At 41.9% G+C, this 23,792-nt stretch overlaps 2 protein-coding genes across 3 annotated transcripts; one reads left to right on the plus strand and one right to left on the minus strand.

The window, feature by feature from the left end:
• Positions 1-1,263: 1,263 nt before the first annotated feature.
• LOC131132701 (phosphoribosyl pyrophosphate synthase-associated protein 1-like) lies at positions 1,264-11,034 on the plus strand. 2 transcript variants are annotated; one of them, XM_058078572.1, is made up of 11 exons: positions 1,264-1,754; positions 3,712-3,764; positions 3,849-3,915; positions 4,121-4,293; positions 4,408-4,523; positions 4,769-4,824; positions 5,034-5,179; positions 6,308-6,358; positions 7,777-7,847; positions 8,450-8,596; positions 8,840-11,034. In XM_058078572.1, exons 1-11 carry the CDS (start codon positions 1,591-1,593, stop codon positions 8,996-8,998), a joined length of 1,203 nt encoding a protein of 400 aa, XP_057934555.1. In that variant the 5' UTR covers positions 1,264-1,590; the 3' UTR covers positions 8,999-11,034. The 2 variants fall into 2 exon arrangements, with proteins under 2 accessions (XP_057934555.1, XP_057934565.1); XM_058078582.1 differs by lacking the exon at positions 6,308-6,358 and having other exon boundaries at positions 1,265-1,754; positions 8,840-11,032.
• Positions 11,035-12,402: 1,368 nt separating this feature from the next.
• LOC131132072 (GTP-binding protein Rhes-like) lies at positions 12,403-13,941 on the minus strand. The gene has a single exon (XM_058077306.1). It carries the CDS (start codon positions 13,815-13,817, stop codon positions 13,191-13,193), a length of 627 nt encoding a protein of 208 aa, XP_057933289.1. The 5' UTR covers positions 13,818-13,941; the 3' UTR covers positions 12,403-13,190.
• Positions 13,942-23,792: the final 9,851 nt, after the last annotated feature.

Consider the following 23,792-nt stretch of genomic DNA (forward strand, 5'->3'; position numbering starts at 1 on the left):
GCGGCTTGTCTTCTACTCTGATGGAAAGAGTGCGCCCCTTAGCGGATAATCCATGAATTGCAGTGAATTAAAAATATTAATTCCATGTCTTTTATGCATTTTTTCCACTTTCAAATTATCCTGCGGGCCTGATCGAACCTCCTTGGGGGCCGGTTCCGGCCCGCGGGCCGTATGTTTGACACCCCTGGTCTACGCAATAACAAAAACATGAACTGTCTCCTGCTGGCCCATTGACGGTGACTGTGGTCTTAAAGGGGACATACATTTCCACTTTTCTTACCTATAAGAAAACGATGTTAAACGATGCCAGAGCAACAGAGAATGACGTTTGCGCATGATTTGCGCCCGAGAGCCAAAAGAGGCAGGTCATTATGAACATTCGATGCTTTCTGAATACCGTCTGAATACAAAACACCATGCAGTATAAAATGAAGTGAACTGGACTGTTCAATCACACAACACGTGTCAATCACAGAAGACACTGTAATGACAACACACAGGAGTTGGAATGTAGAAAGGGTGTGGAGCAGACATTTTCTTCTAAGGTGTAGTCATCCTTCCAGCGAGGTCCCATAAACATTGCCACAGTCTGCTAAGATCAGCTATGAGCTTTTGCACTAAAACAGATACATCACGAACAATGAAAAACAATCATTGGGCATGGGAACACTGGTTATATAACAATGAAGTTGCAGTGCAAACTTGACATTTTACAACTCTATCAGTAAGGCACAAAATTAGCAAATATTTTAGGCCCATCGTGCATAATATAATGAGGATCACATGTTGAAAGTAAGAAGTTACATCTACTCATGTTGATTGATGATTTTATGAGGATTTATTTCAAGTATTAATCATTTCAAATCTCAATCTTGGGTTAGAGAGTTTAAAAAATAAAACCAAAACAAAAAAAGCAAAGAAACATCTGGTGGTAAACTCTACAGGAAAATTATGTATTTGTTTTTTGCACTTTAATTCATGAAGATGTTGCACTTATTTTTAGATTGTGCCACTGTTCTTTTGCAGTTAGCTTTATAATTCTGATGCAACGACTTCTGGTAATTAAGTGGGGAGGGGGGCAAATTTAAATTTAAGGATACGCGGTATAGACAACGGATGGATAGACGTTGCATTTAAGCAATTGGTAAATAAACATTTCCGCACTGAATGAACCGTTTGCCCTTTAAGATGACGTCATATCAGTTCCATCCACTAATTGGTCAATGCTGTCAGCTTGCTGTGGCCTCTGATTGGCTACCTCGGGTGTCTTTTTTTTGCAATAGAGTCGATGCTGCGAAAGTTTCAGGTCTGCATCAACCGACTGTTTTACACAAGCTTTACAGTTTGTGCACTGGAACACAACACAGTGTGGAAGGTGGTGCGTTAGCTATTGTTGAGCAACGCGAGAAGCTTCCCATTTTTGGCTCATTTTAAAAGTTCTCACATTTTTTAAGTAATAGTTTTTCAGCTTGGTTTTAGCTTTTCATTCCGTTCAGTTGCAGATGGGGTATTTCGTCCTGTAGTTAAGTATTTGTTTCGAAAATTTGAAAGAAAAAGTGAAGCCAAGAGCTGCGGTGGGTCCTAAGCAACATGCCGATAAGGCGTTTTGGGTGCCACAAGTCTCTCGTCTCGCGCTCTGAAACGCCAAAACTGTCGTATGGTTACTCGAAAATGAATGTTTCAAGAAACGGATACCGTGTGTTTTCTGCCAACTCCAGCACTGCTTCTGCCCAGCTGGCCAAGAAGATAACAGAGTAAGTGGACATCAGTACACTACACCAACCTTGTTGTGCTTTTTTCGCTAGCTTGCTAGCTAAGTGCAGTTGGCATGAGGCGTCTTTTTCTTTTCTCTCTTCCCCCAAACAACACGCACAGACGCAAGCTGCCCGGTTGAAGTACGCATGCGCACTATCTCGTGCGAGCCCAAAACAACATACTGTTGATGCATAACTTAATTGAAACTTTAACTTCAGTACACGATTTATTTGTGTTTCAGTGTTTAAAAAATCCAGGACAATATTTGCGCAAAGGTTTTAGTCTATTGGTTTACCAAAACGACACTTTTTTGCTTGAGTTTACATATTGAATGGGGTTTCCACAGTGTGGCCCCGGGGCCACGTTTGGCACACAGCTAGTTTTTTCTTTAATTGCCCTGAGTGGGCATCCATTTCCTATCCCTTGATTCCTCACTACGGGTTATGGAGGTATGCTGGAGCCTATCCCAGCTGACTTTCGGGGAGAGGAGGGGTACACCCCGGACTGGTTGCCAGCCAATCGCAGGGCAGTCTCCAATTAACCGAACATGCATATTTATGGACTGTGGGAGGAAACCGGACTACCTGGAGAAAACTGCACTGGGCATATTCTGAAAATTAAATGTATTCATTATTAATAAGATATATTATTAGATGTTACACAAAGAACTATTTGCTTTGTCACCCATAACACAAACCTTGTGTATGGTGACGCGGGCATCAAAGACTGGTTCCACAATGTGAACAGGGTGAGGCCCCGGAGCCTGGTTCTGTCCTGCTCCTCCAGTCACCAAGCCAAGTCTTCACTCAATACCCTGCAGCAAATAAGGCTAATTATTGATGCATGCACATTAGGGTTCATGCATGCAATTTATTGCACAGCTCTAGGCGATATATAAAGTCTAGACTTGCTCAGAATGTTGCGTACTCAACGGCAATATTTGTCTTTGAGTCTTAGAGTTTGCTCAACATTGCACAACTTGGACATATTAACACTTATCCATTAAAAAAAATTACATCGGAGCAACAACTTTCCTTCTTGATGTTATAGCTCAGGGGTCGGGAACCTTTTTGGCTACAAGAGCCATGAAGACCAGATATTTTAAAATGTGTATCTGTGAAAGCCATATACATTTTTTTAAACATTGAATGCAATAAAATGTGTGCATTTTTATGTAAGACCAACATTTTTTGATATAATGGGCTCTAATTACGTAGACCAGGCACACTACCCCACGCCAATGGGGTGTGGCCAGCACACTTTCGTGAGCAGCGCAGTGTCTAATAATAAATCAAATACTTGCTGCCATTAATGCAACTTCTGCTGCTGCATGGTTTTGCACCGTACTCAGTATATTTCATTCTTTTGGCCATCTTTGCCAGAAGGCTTGGTTCTGCAGCTTTAGCTAGGTGACTAAAGGAGGAAAGTTTACATTTACATCTCAATGACCGAGGTAGACTACAGCATTACCCAGTAATAATCGAGTTTTGGTGTTTGACCTGGAAAATATCATCAGGAAAGATAGATATGGTCGGCCGTATTGCAGTAGAAAATAGATGGACGGATTAAAATGCATAAGAAAGTTGTAGATTTTTAATATTTTTAACAGTGATTTCTGTGATGTTTACTTTAAAATGTTAGCAAACATACATTTTTATTGTGGTAAATGCTTGAGAGCCAGATACAGTCATCAAAAGAGCCCTAACTGGCTCCGAGCCATAGGTTCCCTACCTCTGTTATAGCTTAACGATACCGAATTTTAATCTGCTGCATCTCGTTGTGACCACTACATGTTTTGCATGTGATGTGTTTTGTGGGGCCTGTTTTTCTCCTTTTTGTGATAAAACATTTACTTCTGCGAACATCAATTATGGATATTTCATATTGCATTTTAATTGTAGCGCTCATGTGAGGATATCTTTGTTTGTGGTTTTAACCCTCCTCTGTTCCTTCTAGACGCTTGGGTGTGGAGTTGGGCAAGTCTGTCGTATACCAGGAGGGGAATGCAGGTCAGGCTGAGTAAAAGAGAGAGGGATCTTATCCACTCTGGCGCCGTCGTCATGAACCCACATTGTCTTTTTGAGTGTTTACAGAGACCCGAGTGGATGTGAAGGAGTCTGTTCGTGGACAAGACATCTTCATCATTCAGACCATTCCCAGGTGAGACAGAGGAGTTCTTCACGTTCTTCAAAAATATCCTTTTAAAGTCCATTACAGCACAAAATGGAGGGTGAAATTGCCATGTATAATACCTCATGTCTGCAATGTATATAAGCAACAAAAAATGTCTGTCATACCTGCCTGTTGACGCTTGATTGCCTACCAGATGCTATAAATAGATTTAATTTATGTGCTTGTTTTGTAGAGATGTCAACACTGCCATCATGGAACTGCTGATTATGGCTTATGCTCTGAAAACATCCTGCGCTAAGAACATCATCGGGGTCATCCCATACTTTCCATACAGCAAGCAATGCAAGATGAGGAAGAGGGGATCCATTGTTTGCAAGCTACTGGCCTCCATGTTGGCTAAAGCTGGTATGTGCACTCGCTGTTTGTACAATATATATACTGTATGTAGTTGTACACCACTGCAAGCTACAACCGCAGTAATACAAACGTTGTTACTTTAATAACTGTCTGATGTTGCAGGGCTGACTCACATTATCACAATGGACCTCCATCAGAAGGAAATCCAGGGCTTCTTTAGTTTCCCTGTTGACAACCTGAGAGCTTCCCCCTTCCTCATCCAGTACATCCAAGAGGAGGTGCATTACATTGCAGTGTTGTCCATTGGTGAACCACTGGAATTTTCCATTCCAACCCAATTTTCTATAGCACAAAACAATAAATAGTAGATATTCAATGTATTCCTGTTAAAGCAATACAAACTAAAGACACTAAATCAATAAAAGACTTCTGACAGTTAAAGCGGTGGTAGGCTATTACTGTATGTAAAAGGGGATGTATGGTAATATGCATGTCTGATCTCTCTCTTTCCCACGCTTGCTAGATCCCAGATTACAGGAATGCTGTCATTGTTGCAAAGTCGCCATCGGCTGCAAAGAGGTAATGACACAATTTACAATCTTCATATCGTCCAGTTTTGCATCTTTTTGTTTAACATCTTTTTCTCACGCTCTCATAGTGGATCTTGTCTTTGTTTGAGCATTCCTGGTTTCTTCTGTGCAAACATTTCTGTGCTCTCTTTTTGCCTGCCTATCTGTTTGTACATACACGTCGTCTTTGTCAGTTTCTTTGACGCTTGTGTGTCTCAGGGCGCAGTCTTACTCCGAGAGGCTGCGGCTCGGCTTGGCAGTCCTGCACGGCGCCGCTCACAGTTTAGAGTCCAGCATGGGCGATGGCCCGACTTCACCGCCGCCAGCTCGCTTCAATGCTGGACACACCGGCCTGGAGCTGCCACGTAAGACTGAATGTGCACGTCCAGAATGTTGCCATGACATATTAGGCTTCCATGATTGATGCAATATAACTCTCGTGCATTATCCTCGAAGCAAATGTGCTCATAATTAAATTGAGGGAATATTATCTATTCAATTGTCTGAGGAGGCTGCACAGTAGTTTAGTGGTTAGCGTGCAGGCCCCACAGTTCAAATACAGTTTTATTACAGATTTAAAAATAAAATCAGGAGGTTGCCTACAGCCACAGCTGTTAATGCCAGTTCGAGGCAGTTGGGTACACTGTGGTCATCTACCACCATGTATGTATCTAGTACAGTGGCTTATATGTGTGCTGCATGGCGGAGAGTGGTTTGCATGCAGGCCTCACAGCTAGAAGACCTGAGTTCAATTCCACCCTCGGCCATCTCTGTGTGGAGTTTGCATGTTCTCCCCATGCATGTGTGGATTTTCTCCGGGTACTCCGGTTTCCTCCCACATTCCAAAAACATGCTAGGTTAATTGGCCACTCCAAATTGTCCATAGGTATGAATGTGAGTGTGAATGGTTGTTTGTCTATATATGCCCTGTGATTGGCTGGCGACCAGTCCAGGGTGTACCCCGCCTCTTGCCCGAAGACAGCTGGGATAGGCTCCAGAACCCCCCGCGACCCTTGTGAGGATAAGCGGTAGAGAATGAATGAATGAATGAATTATCTGAGGATGTTTTCTGCACCAAACAGATATACAGGTGGTCCTCAGGGTACCTATGAGTTCCATTCCTATATTGTGATGTAGTCGAGTTTTGTTTGAGTTTTTGTCCATTGTGTACCTAAATTGCCATAACTCCTAAGTCACTCATATTGTACACAGAATACACAAAGGACATGAAATGCAGCAATAAAATATTTATATCCAAGAATGAAATGTAACTCATAAAAATAGAATTCATCATATTCATCTGTTCATCCATTCAAACTAGTACTCAAGCAAGTCCCGTGTTTGAAAACCAAAATGGCATTTTAAATTAATTTATGCTTTCATACGTGACCACAAAACACTGTAACACGAGTATAAACTGTATTTGTTTTTATAATCATACAAATGTTCCTTTTACTATGTTATTTACATTCTTATTGTATTGTTATTTCCAGCTAACACAGTCAGCAGATCTCGTGTCCCATTTCCAGGGATTGAGCTTCCAAGTATGATCATGCTTAATGTCTGAATCCATTTCTGCCTCTTGTTGATTGGGGACGCTTCCCTGCATGGAACTTGGAATGTGTTACTGAGGGCCTTCCTCTTTACACCCCTCCTGGCCTTCTGCCTAAAATGATGTGTTTTTTTTTTAACTGTTTAGTGGGGATGCTCCGATTAATTTTTCAATGTATTTATGGTGAGTGCTTCAGTATTGGTCAGGCGTGCTGTATAACTGGGGAAATTCACGACAATTCCAAGGTCCCTTGGCTGCTACTGAGCCTAAAAAATACACTACGTAATTACTAATAAAATGAGTAATTCATTAATAATCACCATGCTCCGTCAAGTGTTTGTTCGTCAACTGCAGTATTATAGGCTACGTTCACACTGCAGGTCAATTTAGATTTTTTTGCTCATAGTATATGACCTGTATTTGATTTTTTTTTTCATGTCCAAATTTTTTTCCAATGCGGCTCAAGCTTCATTCATCTGTGGATATAAATTTGATTTGCATGCAGTGCGACGTGCAATGCCATGCTTATCGATACTTTGATAAAGCTTCTCACAGAAGCTCTTCTTGTCATCCAAAAATTGTGTTTAAGAAGTGTCACTGAAGTGGCTTGCTGCGGGCTGCAATAGTACTACCACATACCACCATATCACATGGTTTATTTTCACGGAAACAGACCAATACTGATGGGTGGCCGATCGATTGGAGCATCCCTACTGTTTAGCAGCATAAGAAAGGCCGTATGGCTGCGGTGATAGAAAGGCTGTCTCGCTTGCTGGTTCCACATTTGCCTGCCTGAAATTATTGAACATCTTTTGATCTCAGTGAATGCCAACATTTCAGAAATAGCCCCAGCACAGACTTGGAATAGCTCTTTTTGAATTAAAATTGGCTCACGAATCAGCTGATTGCAGTTCATGTGTAAGTGCTAACTAATAAGAAAATCTTACCAAAGTGAGGTTTTAGGACGTAGACTGTCCACATGCTACATGTGGTCATGTTCTTCTGTGTGTGGAGTCGATGCCGCCAGACAGCTGTGGTGGGTTCTAGCTTGCATCGATGATTATTTGGTATCCCTTCATTGACTTAAATAAGCAGTATCCTGGAAATACTATTGGATTCCAAATAATGATCGACTCTGGTTCTTAGAAGATTAACTATATAAATATTTAAAATCATAATGAGCATGAGTGCAAATCAGTTTTTTTTTAATAAAATGACATGGTTGTGCTGTGTGTGTGTGTGTGTGAAGGCTGGTGGGTTGAATAATGGTTTTGCATGTTTGCAGGTTTGAACCAAATTTCTTCTCAACAAGTCTCCTTTTCCGCTCTAGGGAATCTGCCCCCTCCCCCATTGCAGTAGCAGGGTTCTCATCTTTTCTTGGGGGTAACTCTGTTCCTCTGTGACTTTTAGTGATGATGGCAAAGGAGAAGCCACCCATCACTGTTGTCGGAGATGTTGGAGGAAGAATCGCCATTATTGTTGTAAGACCACACTTGGGAATCAGTTTTTTTTTTGTGGAATTCTCCACTTTTATTATAGTGTCAGTTTAAAATGTAAAATCCCTGTCAAATTAGTACCTGCACATTCTAATATTCATAATATTTACAAGGTATATTGGTTGTAGTTTGCAAAGGTGTACAACTGTAATCCGTACTGAGAACTCTAGTCATATTTCATTTTACAGCATATAGCTAAATTGATTACCAAAATTCAACGCAGTGTCGGTTTCATAAAACCAGCATCGACACTAAAAAGAAGGTGACTCATGTTTTCATTTCTGCAGAAACTAAAAGTAACCAGTTTTTAAACAAGCAGCACTATTGAGCATTATGATTTATGATGGCGGATCAAAATTTATGATAGTGTATGGTTAATTAAACATGACAAAACCCTTCAGCAATGATGTTTCGTAGCTGGAAACTGCTGTGCTGATTAGAATAGTTCTCGACAGTAGCACAGTAGAGAATGCAGTCACATTTTTCTTGTGTAATGAGGTACAATTAGGTAATTGCTAACTTTGTTTCTGTTATGTTACTCTAAAGATCAGAATAATTTCCCCCAAATGCATCATGTGTCTTCTCAGGACGACATCATTGATGACGTGCAAGAGTTTGTTGCAGCAGCAGAGATCCTGAAGGAGCGAGGAGCCTACAAGATCTACATCATGGCCACACATGGCCTTCTGTCTGCAGAGGCACCCAGACTGATAGAAGAGTCTGCCATTGATGAGGTGAAATCCTTCTGTCATTCCTTCCTACCTTACTGCGCTATAGACCCAGGGCAAATATGTAAAACTATGTAGATTAGGACCTGTTGGACAGGCTTCAAATTCACTGTAATTACTGCTGCATGGTGACCCATGTATTCACGTACTTAATTGTACCCTCAAGTCTGCTCATTTCCAATTTCATGCATGAAGCCATACAGGGTATGACAGGATGATATAGATTTGTCTGTATTGTGGCGCCCCCAGGTGGTGGTGACCAACACCGTGCCCCATGAGGTCCAGAAGCTCCAGTGTCCAAAGATCAAGACAGTAGACGTGAGCATGATCCTTGCAGAGGCCATCCGTCGCATTCATAACGGAGAATCCATGGCTTACCTGTTCCGGAACATCGCTGTGGACGACTGAGGCAACCACACATACCAGATTACACTCACTTATCAAGCAACCAAAGACCATTTACAGTGTTCAACTCATGTGGAAGTTTAGGAACATTTTTGTTTTCTAACAGAAACATGATGTATCACTTACAGCGTCGCATTATTCCTTCGATATCAAATGGCAAATAAAGCTATTCTAGGGTGACACATTGTTTTTGATTGTGATTGGGACAATGAATTTTAAACAGTAGGTTCACAGTTAATTATTATCAAATGTATCAATAACAAATGCACAAATTTCACTTTGGTAGAAGTCAATTTTATTCATAAACAAGTAAGACAGTAAATACATGATTGATACATAACATGTTGCTGTGTTAGTTCCAGGACCCTGAACTTGTTCTAAACGCCTCAGGGTGACTTTAATCAGCTGAGGAGCTTTGACCAAGTCCAGGGGCAAAGAATTATCCCACATACGTAGCAATGCTGTTAAAATTCATGTAGAAAAACACACACAATGCTCAGAAGCGAACTTATCTGTGAAAAATACCGACAGCCATAAGTCCAAGTTGCCCGCTTTGTGAAGACATTTGTCACACACCTGTGAAGGAAAGCACCAGCAGACTGCGGAAGACAGCTTAAAAGTGGTCCGAAAGGGGAACTGCCGACTAACGTTTACCCGGCCATTTCCTCAAAATAAAACAGGAAACTTGTTTTATTCTAATCTGAGTTGAGTGTGGGGAAGGTTTTACTGGTAGATTAAACCTGAGCATCACCTCAACACGGCAGGTCACAATTAAATAAAAACATAGCTCTTAAACTGTAGGTTCAAACAAGCAATCGACTTAGAAGTAAACATTCAGGTTTCCTCCCATTTTGATTGTACTGTATTTTGTACTGTATTACTGATGAATACTATTGACTCCTTTCCACACACATCTGCCCACATCTTCCTCTGGTGTTTTTTTTTTTTCCTCTTTAGGAGTTAATATGGGTTGGCAAACTCCCTCATTTGCGTCATTCACTGTCAACTACAGGGCTGGAGTGTGGAGCAGAAGTTTGTCAGCAAAATATTCAATAATGATAAAAATAAATCCACAAATTAACTGGTATAGGGTTCACCAAAAGTACATAAGGGACATCTTGTTGGCAGGGCCAACCAACATGCCTGTTTTTGGGGGGTGTTGCCTTTAATTGCGTAAGTTTGCAAATAAAATAATTCAAATATTGTATATTGTATCTATCTATCTATCCTGTTTTAAATAAGACAGTATACAACAGTATAAATTCAGTGTACATGTTTATGATACTGTATAGCAGGATAGCAGGTGTATCCAACTTCCAGCACTATTAAAGCTGTTTAAGCTGTAGGAATACTGTTAAAAACTGTTTATCTAGCCTTGCTCTGGGTCCTTTTTTCAGTATAACTTGACATGTGTGACTGTTCAGTGTTTCCCTGCTGCTGTGCAGTTCAAGAGTATGAACATGCATTGTGTTCTGTGTCCTTGTGGTGTATTAGAACAATATATCAGTGCTCTTGTCATACACCAAAAAAAAAAAAAAAAAAAGCAAATATACACATCTATTTTATTTATGACTTTATACAGTGAAAAAAATGTAAAACAAATAATATCACACAGTGGGGGCAGTACTCAGGTGGAACCTTTGTCTCGGGAGCTGTTGTGCCAAGATTGCATTGAGGCGTGGACTTCCGCCAACGCTCAGACGCAATCTGGACGAAGATGTTGCTGCTCGGTGTCCTCACTGCTGTCCACCCATATCTGTCCTTACAGGTCAGTTGTTGTTAAGAGGAACGAATTCAACCTCTGTAAATTCCTATTTCGTTGAAGGGAAGCATATTTGATAGCTCATATGATATTGTTAAGCTGTTTTTTTTAAAATAGAGCAGGCTTATTAGTAACGTACGGCCAGATGCGGTTTAGACGACAGTTGTTACCGTATGGCGGCCATTTTGGGTTTAGATGGCCCTCAGCCTTGTCTCACAGGCAGATTCATTAAAGGTAGTTATTGGGCTCCTGCACACACTCGTGACCAACTATTGTATATTGTATACATATTGTACATTGGAATTCTTGAAATGAATCAAGTTTTAATAAAGAGACGCAATCTGGACGAAGATGTTGCTGCTCCGTGTCCTCACTGCTGTCCACCCATATCTGTCCTTACAGACTACTGTATCTTGCTACTGTGGTGCCATATCCTGGGACCCGTAACACTCTGTTTTATGTGTCTGTTATTGCACACTGACGTATGTGCTGGTCGCACAAAAATGGGAGAAAATCTACAGAGATAGAGATCTATAGAGATTTTCAAACCCCCAGACAGAATGCAAAGCCTGTAGGTAGGGAAAAAAATTTGCAGTGAGCAAATCACTTGCTCCATAAATATGGCACACTTGCATCCCTCTGACGACCCTACTTCTTCTATGTGCTGGCCACGGCCATCAAATTTCCCCCAAATTGCATTTGAGGAGTGGGGCCAAAATACCCGTCGACAGACTCATTACAGGAAGCGCTTTAGTGCAAGCAGTGCACTTCAACACCATAGCAAAACACAACAATAAACTTAGTCTTATCACCAATTAGTGTTTTTGACGAACGTGACAAAGTGCCTTGATCATTTTCGATTGCGCAAGTGTACCCGATGTTGTGGCTAGCCAACTAGCTGTAGTGTGTACTTTCACCAACAGATGGCGGTAGAAGGTAAATTGATAAAGGCCCTCGTTGCAATAAAGGCATCAACAAATAGAGCAGCCTTTGATTTATGAGCATATGAACGGTATTGAGTCATTAATACGTGTAGAATACTGGGACGCCGCCAAATGTAATTGGTTTTTAATTTAATTGACAGAATATGAATTAAATTGTTGCTATAATTTCAGTATAAAGGGATATGCCAATCATCTATTTCCTGTGCAAATTGGCTCGTGACAACGGGTGTCAACATCCTTCTCAGAACCATTTTCTGAGCTTGTGCCAGGGGTGTATTTACCATTAGGCAAACACAGGCAATTGCCTTATTGTTTTTTTTTCCATCAACGTAATATACATATTGTGTAGTCGTAATTCACATGCTTAAAATGACACGGAAAAAAACGTAATCTATTATGATTGTTTCGACCGCTTTCTCTTCCCTTCTCCTGCAATTGACTATTCCATGTTACTGCGCATGCGCAGGTTGAGTCAGGAAGACAGTAGAAAAAACAAACTTGTTGGCGCGGTTTGGAGAAAAATGAAGCTGAGTGACCCCAATGGAGCGGCCAAGAGAAGAAGGCCAGAGGAAGACAAACAGTTTTTATTAAAACTACGAAAGGTGTCAACTTTTTTCACAGTCCCAACAACTATATATTCAGGATGACAGCAAGATACAGATGCTCGCCGCCTGGGAGAATGGAGTAGGTCGAGAGGTGACGCTAAGAGTGGCGCTTTTCATAACATGGACGTGACTATTTCAATGGTAAACTATGTTAAATGTTCCTAAATGTTAAAAAAAAATTACTCACCTTTTGTTAAAATTTAAACACACACATTTTCCAATGCTGTGCAAGGATGTGGAGAGTTGCCAAATAACTAAATATCCTCCTGGCTTGTGCAATAGCTGGTTCTTAAGTCTTAGTCATGGTGCTTTTGGTTTGTGTCTTTGGCACATAGACCACATTTTAGATGACTTCATATATTTTTATTACATATTTTGATTCACAATCCACTTACATTTGCTTAAGTTTAACAGCACAATATTGTATGAGATGGTAAAAACCCCAACATTTATAGAAAAACAATAATTCAAAGAGTTACAGTTTAAATGAGTCACTTATGCACAATCACATGTACAAATAGATGTAAACATCATGTGCCACCAAAAAAACTGTACAGGAAAGATACAACAACTGGGAATATATTTGTATGTACGTCTATGTAATTCCCACAGAAAACTTGATGCACGTGACATCTAATAGCCTTACATTGATCTTAACAGCAGTAGCATAATGTCACCCAGGAAGTAGCAAACACCACAAATCAGGTAACTGAGAAATAATGAATGTGTCTTCCATATTTATGCTGCTCACTTTCATCCTTGAGTTCAGTGTCAAGGTGCCTTAAGTGTCTGGTGTTTTGTTGGAGATCAATCAGTGTGTTCCTCACTTGACACCCACTCCCACCTCTTCATTTTTGTCCCGCCATTAAAGTTAACAGGTGTTGTTATGACAGAATGCAACTGTTGGTCTTGTTCATAGGGGGTCTGAAGCTGGTGTCTTTAGGAAAAGTCTCCCTGCGTCGTCGTAGGGCAGGGCTGAGGCGGCTGGGCAGGTTGGTTTGCTGCAGGAGCTCCTTGAACACCTCCACCACGTTGGCGTTGTCCTTGGCCGAGGCCTCCAGGTAGCTGTTGTTCCAGTCCATCTCCACTGTGGACAGAACGTCCTCGCTGGACACCTGCCGCTCTTGCTCGCGGTCCATCTTGTTGCCCACCACCACGATGGGAGTGTACTTGTCCTCCTTGATCTCCAGGATCTCATCTCGAAGGCTTTTGACCGCCTCAAGAGACTCAGGGTCATCCACGGCGTAGACCAGCGCGAAGGCGTCGCTGTTCTGGATGGAGAGCTTGCGCATGGCCGGGAAGGAGTAGCTGCCACTGGTGTCCAGGATCTCCACGGTGACCTTGACCCCGCCGATGTCATACTCCTTGCTGTGCAGCTCCTCCACCGTGCGCCGGTGTTTGGGCTCAAACGTGTCCTGCAGGAAGCGGCGGATGAGGGCGGTCTTTCCCACCCCTGCAGCCCCCAGGAACACTAGACGCACCTGTGTCTTCTCCTTCACCTCCAGTGACATGCTGGACACCTAACTGGCCTGGACGAGAGGAGAAAGAGCTCCAAAGTTGTAAGTTAAAGCAGCAAACCTCGTCTTTTCTTCTTTGGGTACTTTATGAGTCTCTTGACTCTATCACACACTCATGTCTACTGTGGCTGCTGTGAAGCAACTCACTGTTTTTATGCTTGTTTTGGTGAGAGAGCATGCACGCCTTCCTCCACTTGCAGCCAATCAGCACAGGGCTGCATGGTAGGGCAACCAATGATGGCAAGGCATGCAAATGAGGCCTACACTCAGAAGGAGAAAGGCTGTAAATGTCACCGTGACCAAGTGTGAGCAAAAAGGAGGGAGCGGGGCTTTTTAATGAGGGGTGTATTTTCTATGAAGTATAAATTCGATTCATTCTTGAAAATGGCTATAATTTCACTGTTTCAAATAACTTGTACAAATATTATCCCCACTCATAGTGACCCTATTTGCTCATGGAAGTCAGGGGCATTTATTTACTCATCTGCAGAGAGTAGTAAGATTTATTCATTCATTCATTCATTTTCTACCGCTTTTCCTCACGAGGGTCGCGGGGGGTGCTGGAGCCTATCCCAGCTGTCTTCGGGCGAGAGGCGGGGTACACCCTGGACTGGTGGCCAGCCAATCACAGGGCACATATAGACAAACAACCATTCACACTCACATTCATACCTATGGACAATTTGGAGTCACCAATTAACCTAGCATGTTTTTTGGAATGTGGGAGGAAACCGGAGTACCCGGAGAAAACCCACGCATGCACGGGGAGAACATGCAAACTCCACACAGAGATGCCCGAGGGTGGAATTGAACCCTGGTCTCCTAGCTAGTAAGATTTAATTAAGGCCATACGTTGTTATTGCCTTCTATTAGCAATTTCATTCACAAAAGTAGCTTTCTGGCTGTCTAGTTACATTTCTAGATTAAAAAAAAAAAACAAAGAGCATAATATTTTGTATGTATTCGTCGAACCTACTAAATAAAAACCTATAAGGTCGACAAAAGTTAAAGTCAAAGGACCTTGTAAAGACCTCTGCAGGTTCGGATAACGTAATAAATGCAACTAAACTATAGATTACATGTTGGTTCTGAACGTATTGAATTAAACCTTGAATAACCTTGAAAAATGCACTGGACACATTGGTTTGTGAATGAATAGTGTTAATATAGTAAAACACTATATTTACTGGGGTGTTGGTTGATTTGTACTTATTTCACAAAACCTTTTTTTCCCGTTTACAGTTGAATCCTTTTGACCCCACAATTTCTTGTGTGACTAGTTAAATTGTTTACTTTGTCTCTACCTGATGGATGTTTTCCCACAGCTTATAAATTCCTGTTATTGTCATTAATGAGCCACATTACCTGTGTCCTGAGTAGTGAACCTAACTTTATGGCTCATTGAGTTCAGGCGTGGCAGTGCTTCACTGAGAGTAAATCACCTTCCTGTGTCCTTGTTGTGTAATTAGGTTTGATGCATTGCCCCCCCCCCCCCCCCCGCCCAAAAAAAGACCACTCTTTGCCAAGATCTCGAACCGACACTGTCATTGTGATCCTTGCAGATTTCCTTGGAGACCGCTGTCGTCCCGCTGACTGCAAGCCATGCTTCCTTGCCTTGTTAGGCTTGGCAGCAACGTGGAACCAAAACAAGCCCAGAGGAACATTGTGGTAAGCCCCTCCTCCCATCATCATCCGACAAACACACACTTAAAATGGGTCTTGTGACACTAAGTAGGAGTGTTTTGTTTGGTTGACAGGATGACCGGAGTGTACCTTAACTCAGCAGAGAGTGTCACTTACTTTAGCCACTCTGCATAAATCATTTTTTGGCAGTCTTTCAGAGAAATTATAAGTGCACAAATGAGATATACAGTACAAACCATTCCTGAAACCAGGAAAATGCAACAAAATGGAGACCATACAAGCGTATTCAAGAGTCAAATTGAATGTTGAGTAATATAAATGTGTACATGTTGGCAGGTCTGCACTAACATTCAAAGTACTCCCGGCCTCTCATGCCCCCCCTGACAGTTCACCGCAGCCTCCTGGGGGGGGGGGGGGGGGGGGGGGGGGGTCTGCCCCACTATTTGAGAAGCACTGCCCCTAAACAGAGGAGGAGGTTTGCACCATCACCTATCTTCTGCTTACGGCAATATCCCAACATTCATTCATTCATTTTCTACCGTTTTTCCTCACGAGGGTCGCGGGGGTGCTGGAGCCTATCCCAGCTGTCCTCGGGCGAGTGGCAGGGTACACCCTGGACTGGTGGCCAGCCAATCACAGGGCACATATAGACAAACAACCATTCACACTCACATTCATACCTATGGACAATTTGGAGTCGCCAATTAACCTAGCATGTTTTTGGAATGTGGGAGGAAACCGGAGTACCCGGAGAAAACCCACGCATGCACGGGGAGAACATGCAAACTCCACACAGAGATGGCCGAGGGTGGAATTGAACCCTGGTCTCCCAGCTGTGAGGTCTGCGCGCTAACCACTAGAACGCCGTGCAGCCCCAATATCCCAACATCTCTCCCCAAAGATTGTCTCATTCCACAGGAAGTTTGGCCCCTAACACGCTGTTTTGTCACCCGGTAGGCAAACGATCGATCAACTATCCTGTCATCACCATGTTGAAGTATCCTTGGGTGAGATGCTCCTGATACTGCGTCATCAGTATTTGAATGAGGTAACGGTGTTAAAGTGCTCTGAGTACCCTGAAGTGCTAAAGCACTACTTACCATTATACTTACCATTATTGTGACTGTGTGTGGGAGGTATTTTATGCAATTATATTGACTGGCACCACCAGGTAATGTAGGCAGCTAAAACAGCATAAAGTAGGAATATGTGCAAATACACTGAATAATACCAAAAATGCATTTTAGTTCTTTCATTTCAGTGTCCTACTTTGCACGCCATGACTCACAACAACATTGGTATGACTCACTGGAGCACTTAGATATCGCACATCAAATGTTTTTTTTTTGTTTTTTTTAGCATGCATACTGTATTTTTTTTCCTGACAACATCCTAATAACCAACAAAAAAAATACACATAAACTTCACAGGGAGTTTAAGATTAGTTGCACCATTTCCTGAACTACATGTCATTTACGACATGTTCCACTAAGTCTCATTTCCCAGACGGGTATTTGGTATTTTATGATCATGCTGTCTGGGGGGGGGGGGGGGGTCATAATGGCCAGATGGCTCCATGTCCTGGACTCAAACGAAGTTGCACTGCTAAAAAAAAACATTGAATGTATTTATCTACAGTCCATGAGAAGAACAGAGAAGCGTCTTGAACATTTTGCAATAAATATTTTTCAATATTTGTATATGTACATATATATATGTTGTATCCTTAACAAATCTGACAAAGATTTTCTGCCAAAATTACACAATAACACCTTATTAAAATAATATTTATTATGATAGTAATAACGGGCTGCACGGCGGTCGTGTGGTTAGCGCGCAGACCTCACAGCTAGGAGACCAGGGTTCAATTCCACCCTCGCCCATCTCTGTGTGGAGTTTGCATGTTCTCCCCGTGCATGCGTGGGTTTTCTCCGGGTACTCCGGTTTCCTCCCACATTCCAAAAACATGCTAGGTTAATTGGCCACTCCAAATTGTCCATAGGTATGAATGTGAGTGTGAATGGTTGTTTGTCTATTTGTGCCCTGTGATTGGCTGGCCACCAGTCCAGGGTGTACCCCGCCTTTCGCCCAAAGACAGCTGGGATAGGCTCCAGCACGCCCGCGACCCTTGTGAGGAGAAGCGGTAGAAAATGAATGAATGATAGTAATGACGGGCTGCACGGCGGTCGTGTGGTTAACCCGCAGACCTCACAGCTAGGAGACAAGGGTTCACTTCCACCCTCGGCCATCTCTGTGTGGAGTTTGCATGTTCTCCCTGTGCATGCGTGGGTTTTCTTCGGGTTTCTCCGGGTACTCCGTATTCCAAAAACATGCTAGATTAATTAGAAATCCATATTTGCATTAATAAATTTATGTTAAAAATGTTTGGTGGTGGCTGCACGGCGGACGAGTGGTTAGCACGCAGGCCGAGTTCTATTCCAACCATGGCCATCTCTGTGTAGAGTTTGCATGGGTTTTCTCCGGGTACTCCGGTTTCCTCCCACATTCCAAAAACATGCTAGGTTAATTGGCGACTCCAAATTGTCCATAGGTATGAATGTGAGTGTGAATGGTTGTTTGTCTATATGTGCCCTGTGATTGGCTGGCCACCAGTCCGGCGTGTACCCCGCCTCTCGCCCGAAGACAGCTAGGATAGGCTCCAGCACCCCCGCGAGTGAGGAAAAGCGGTAGAAAATGAATGATTGAATGATAATAATGACTTGTTTATTGCAGTTATTGGTTCCAGAAGTTAATTTCCAAGAGGTGGGATTCCTTATTCATAAATAGGATATTTTTGTAGTTAGAGCTTAGAAAACCTGTCCTTCTAAATCCGTTTTTTAACATTATTAGAGCCCTCTAGACAAGAAATAACACCCCTATAGTCACTTTTACACCCATATTACACAGCATAGTTGAAATCATAACACAAAATACAACATATTAGACATATTTAAACATAAAATACACACACACTAAACAGCAGCTCAGAACTGTTACACCTGTCGCTAGTATAACATAGTTCCCGACCGATATGGGATTTTTGGTGCCGATACCAATATAAAGGTCTGACAGAAAGCCGATAAATTCCACCGTTACCTTCAGCTTTACAGATGCCATGCAGCATTTACTGTATTTGTTGAAGTGAATTGAGGAAAGGGGTTATTTGAGGGAACAGTGTATACTGTATATGACAGATTTGTCGTTTGTTTAGGTTGTTGTTGAAAAATAGCCCTGAATTCATGTCCCAGTCGTCTCTGAAGGTACACTTAGTATAGCAGATGCTGGAGGATTTATTAGGCCTCCATTAAGCCACTCTCATTGCAAGATGATAATAAAAGGTTTTGTGCATGACAGCTCTCTTCTTTACTTTTAAATGCAATTTTGGTTCTTTCAACTTACAAAGCTTATTCAGGCTACATGACCTGTGTTGTGACACTGGTGTACTAAACAGGTGTGTGTGTGTGTGTGTGTGTGTGTGTGTGTGTGTGTGTGTGTTGTGAGAATCCTTCTTCATGCAGTTGTGACTTTTCTTTCAGGTCATATAATTTTATTCCAACTGGCCTCCTTTTGATTTCCTGGAGTGTAATCACTGTGTGTGTTCCTTTCTGCAAAGATAATGGACTCTGTTCCCTCCAAGAAAATAATAATTTCCTTCACAGAATCAATGCTTTTATACAATGATATAAAAGCATATAATATTATGTATATTATGTATATTTCTTACATTGAAAAACATTACTTGCAAATGACAGGTACTGTCACAGTTACAGACAAGTGATCGGTATTCTTCTTGTTAGTCTCTTTGTTGGACATGTTATTGAGTAGGAATGACGTTGGTGTTCCTTTACCTTCTGGCTGCAGCGTCTGCACACACACACACACACACATATATATACACACACACATATACACACTCCCCTGCAGGAGAACATGTGCGCAACACTGTCATCTTGTCAAGGCAATGCCATGAGATGACGGTGTTCAAATATGACACATGCCAAATATAAATGCTGCCCCTTCTGCAAATCGTCCATCATTGCTTGAGGAATTTGATCTGCAACTTTTTAATCATTGGATCACTCATGCGAGCTTGTATCAGTAAGCTGTAAAAACTATTCTGACGATAAAAGGTGCAACTGAACATTTACAGTCAATGAACAATAACATTCACTGTTATGCTTTATTATAAGGAGAATAGCGTCATAGTCATCACTATGGTCAACCCTGCCTTCTTTTGCGTTTTTTATAGCCACATTAGCATCTTTTTTTATTCGCCCAATATGGTTAACCACATTGTACTGAGCAGCCAGGACAAATAATATGGGCTGCTTTCCTTTGCACATTGCGGTTCAAATTTTGGGGCTTGTCTCTATTACTTTTTTTTGGTCAAAAATGTATAAGTTAATAAATCATGCTTTTTTTGGGTTGAATATGGCCTATTATTAGTCCAAAATTGTTACGTTCCTCGCGGGTCTGGGTCCCAGACATGGAGACAGGAGTCAGGTAAGTGAGATTCAGGGTTTATTTGGTCCAAAAGGAAGTAACAAAAGGCGATGGTGTCGGAAGGGAGCACCATGGAAAGCATAGTAAAGGTAGCTGGCTAAAGGTGAGCGCTGCTGAACGCACAAACAAAAGGTTCTGGCGACATGTGTAGCGTAGCGTATGCAATGCAATAATCCGGCGTTCCCCGGCTGTCAGCAGTCGGCTTAAGTGCCAGAGGAGTAATCCACCTCAGGTGCGTTCGGCAGCTTCACCTCCAGCCAGGAACAGAGGATCTGGAATGATAGAAAACAGAGAGGAGACGGGGGCACAGAGCAAGGGCACCAGGATGTGACACAAATATTCATATATAAACACATTTTGGGCCCTAATTAAGCATTTTGAAGCATAGTGAGCATGTTTACATAGTGATATTTGTCTTGGGATCAATCACAGAGGTCCCAAGACCCGGAGACAGGCTGTGGGTGGAATAAATTAAAACGGTTTTGGAAATCTAAGGAAATACACATGGAATACTAGGTGCATATTTTGCAAGATGTAGAAAGATTTCTGTGCTGGTTATTGTGTGTAGCTGCTCTGTAGGAGTCCACAACTCAATACTTAAAGGTTGGCAATAAAACTTGAAAAGAACAAATTACCCACCGCAACAAGTCCTGGAAGTAAAAAAAAACCAAAAAGAAACAACACGGAACTCTCCCAACTCGAACATGTGTGAGCCTACATTTTTTATCTTCTTTTTTATTATTATTTCTTCTGTACTGGGTAATGCAAGTGTAAAGGTTACTATAGGGGTGTTATTCCATTTCTAGAGGGCTCTACCAGTGTTAAAAATGTATTTAGATGGTCATAAATACATTTTACATTATTCAAACTATGAAAATATTTTATTATAAGGAATCCTACTGTGGAAATTCACTTTTTATGATCCGGTCTGGAACCAATTAACTGCGATAAACGGGGACGACTGCATTTCATCGGTCATCGTCACATTTCCCCCTTTTGTTTACATTTGTGGAAAAAAAATATTCCCAAAATAAAATCAAGTATTCAGGTGACAGTTTTGGTTACTAGCAAAGACTGGCAATGTTTGTGAATTGCAAAGTGCCCCAGCGTTTGTTTCCTGCTGTTCATTTTCCTCACCTTTCCAGCATGTAGTCTGAAATTATGTAGCAATGCTCTTTCACTTTCTCCCTCTCTCCTGTTTGTGTGAACAGCTTGTTCACTTCAAAGAGGCGGATGATTCTAATGTTTTGGTTGTCAATGCTGTCATCTGCGTTTGCGTGTTCGATGGTTTCCACTCCAGTTGTGTGACAGTTACCTCCTGCACTGTACTGTCAATCAACATCCCAAATGTGTTTTTTTCTCAAGCAAGGACAGCTGCACAAACAGCAAGCAGTAAATGTTAATGGGACAAACGATCTTTATGGTGTCACAGTGTGTCGCTTTTGAGATTTCAGCGGAGATTGAATTTCTTCCATCACATCCTTACCCAGCTTTTTTCATACACACATTCTTTGTACGCTTTGATGGACTGACTGGATATGTGCCACTGTGTTGGAGGTCAACACACACACACACAGACACACACAGGCAGGGTGCACAAGTTTGAGTACAGTGATAAAGCAAGCAGTTTCCTGTTCCTGTCAAACACATCAGGGAAGAGGATCCCATTTTATTTTATGTACATTACTTTCTCTCACTGATATCGTTAACCCTCTGACCTGGATCATGGAAACGAGTTATTGAATAACAAAACAAGTGCACCATCAGTATACTAGCACTTCATCTGAATCCAACCTTTGAAGGTGAATGCCCGTCGTACAGTTTTAAACCAAGATGTTAAAATACTCCACTATGCATGATGTCATGTGTATTTCAGTCATGAGTGTACTTTTTCTGTAGTTTTCAAAGGGTACAAATGACGACAAAGTGTAGTAACCAATAACAGTCACAGTCATTTGTGCCATTAAAATGATAGTTTCTGTTTTTCTTGTTTGAGTTATTATTGTGAATGAAACAAAACTACTCGTAATCATTTCTACTTTGCACCTTCTCTGGTACCCCTTTCAGGAGAATCACCCATACTATATGTAAACATGCAGTACCACTGAATAGTCACACTCAAGTGTCCCGTCGGCTGCTAAACAGTCTGCTCTAATTATAGGCTTCTTGTTTGACAAATTCTTACCAACGGAGAAAGTCATTTACACCTCGTGGCTGACTTTTACCGCCTGCCTCTTTTCAAAACAATCCTAAACACATTCGAGTTGCACCGTAGACTTGGCCTTTGCATATACTTTCTTCGACTCATTTACTAATTTCAGTCGTTTTCTCATGTTGTTTTCTCTCTGCAGCATCATCCATCTGTCTTAGCAGCTGGTGGAGCTCAGTCCCAGCAGTACTTGCTTCAGTGGGTGCCCACGACGTGGAAAAAGGCCTGTATTCTTTAATCCACTGTTGCATTAGATAAACACAATCAAGCATAGAAACTAACAACTAATCAACATTGGTTTTACCTTTTTGAAAATACATTGTATCAATGTGCGAGTCTCTTAGGATTCCATGGCTAAACCTTGAATACTAATAAGTAAGTGAGACATGTTCAGGTGCTAACTGATGGATTGAGGAAGAAAAATACAATAAGACAGTATGCAGTACATGCACAACCAGTTACAATCTGATCTCATGTAATCTGAAAGGGTCATCTTGTATAATGGTATCTTATGTAAAATGGTATCTTCCATGGGCTGCACGGTGTAGAGTGGTTAGCACGCAGGCCTCACAGCTAGGAGACCTGAGTTCAATTCCACCCTCGGCCATCTCCCGTGCATGCATGGGTTTTCTTCGGGTAATCCGATTTCCTCCCACATTCCAAAAACATGCTAGGTTAATTAGCGACTCCAAATTGTCCATAGGTATGAATGTGAGTGTGAATGGTTGTTTGTCTATATGTGCCCTGTGATTGGCTGGCGACCAGTCCAGAGTGTACCCCGCCTCTCGCCCCAAGACAGCTGGGATAGGCTCCAGCACCCCCTGCGACCCTCGTGAGGATAAACGGTAGAAAATGAATGAAAGAATGTTCAATCCATGTTCAACCCTCCACGCACACTGTTTGTGATGACATTGCCACACATCTCAAGAGGGATTCTCAGAATTTCCTCACAGAAATAGGCTTTCATTGTATCAATGGTCTGTGGGTTGTTACAGTACACTCTCTCCAGGAAGTAGTCTGCAGGAGATAGATGAGCAGGCCATGGGTTAGCCGTGCGCTGTGAGATGAGCCTATCTACTGGAAAGTACCCGTTGAGGATATCTAGTGAAACATTTGAGCAATGTGGAGGTTCACCATCCTGCTGGTAAATGACGGTATTCATGTTGACTCCCTGCTTTCTCCTCATCATTTCCACATAGCCTCCATTGTGCTCCCTCCGCAGTGCTGTAAGAGATTCATTGCAAGTTATCACAAACGCTTGATTGTAGTTGTTGCTGCTAATCCTGGCACAAGGAGCTTTTTTTTTCTTTAATGATAAAAAGTTTTCATTTCATTCATTTACATTTGTTTGATGATCTGAAACATTTAAATGTGAAAATCATGCAAAAGGGGGATAAACATATCAAATATTTCTCAGTCAATCTATTTTCCTACTACCTCTCAACAAGCCTGGCATTGCCTCAGGAACCGCCGGAAGGAGCTGGACAAAGTAGCCTGATCATTGATCAGATGTAAATTGGTTGTGATTGCCAAACCTCTAGGGAGTTACTTCTCCTTGGGTAGCTAGGTCGTATGTGCCCAGACTACTTGGACAGTGAAATTCCACTCCAGTC

This window comes from Doryrhamphus excisus, chromosome 1, assembly GCF_030265055.1.
Source record: "Doryrhamphus excisus isolate RoL2022-K1 chromosome 1, RoL_Dexc_1.0, whole genome shotgun sequence".
NCBI classification, from domain to species: domain Eukaryota; kingdom Metazoa; phylum Chordata; class Actinopteri; order Syngnathiformes; family Syngnathidae; genus Doryrhamphus; species Doryrhamphus excisus.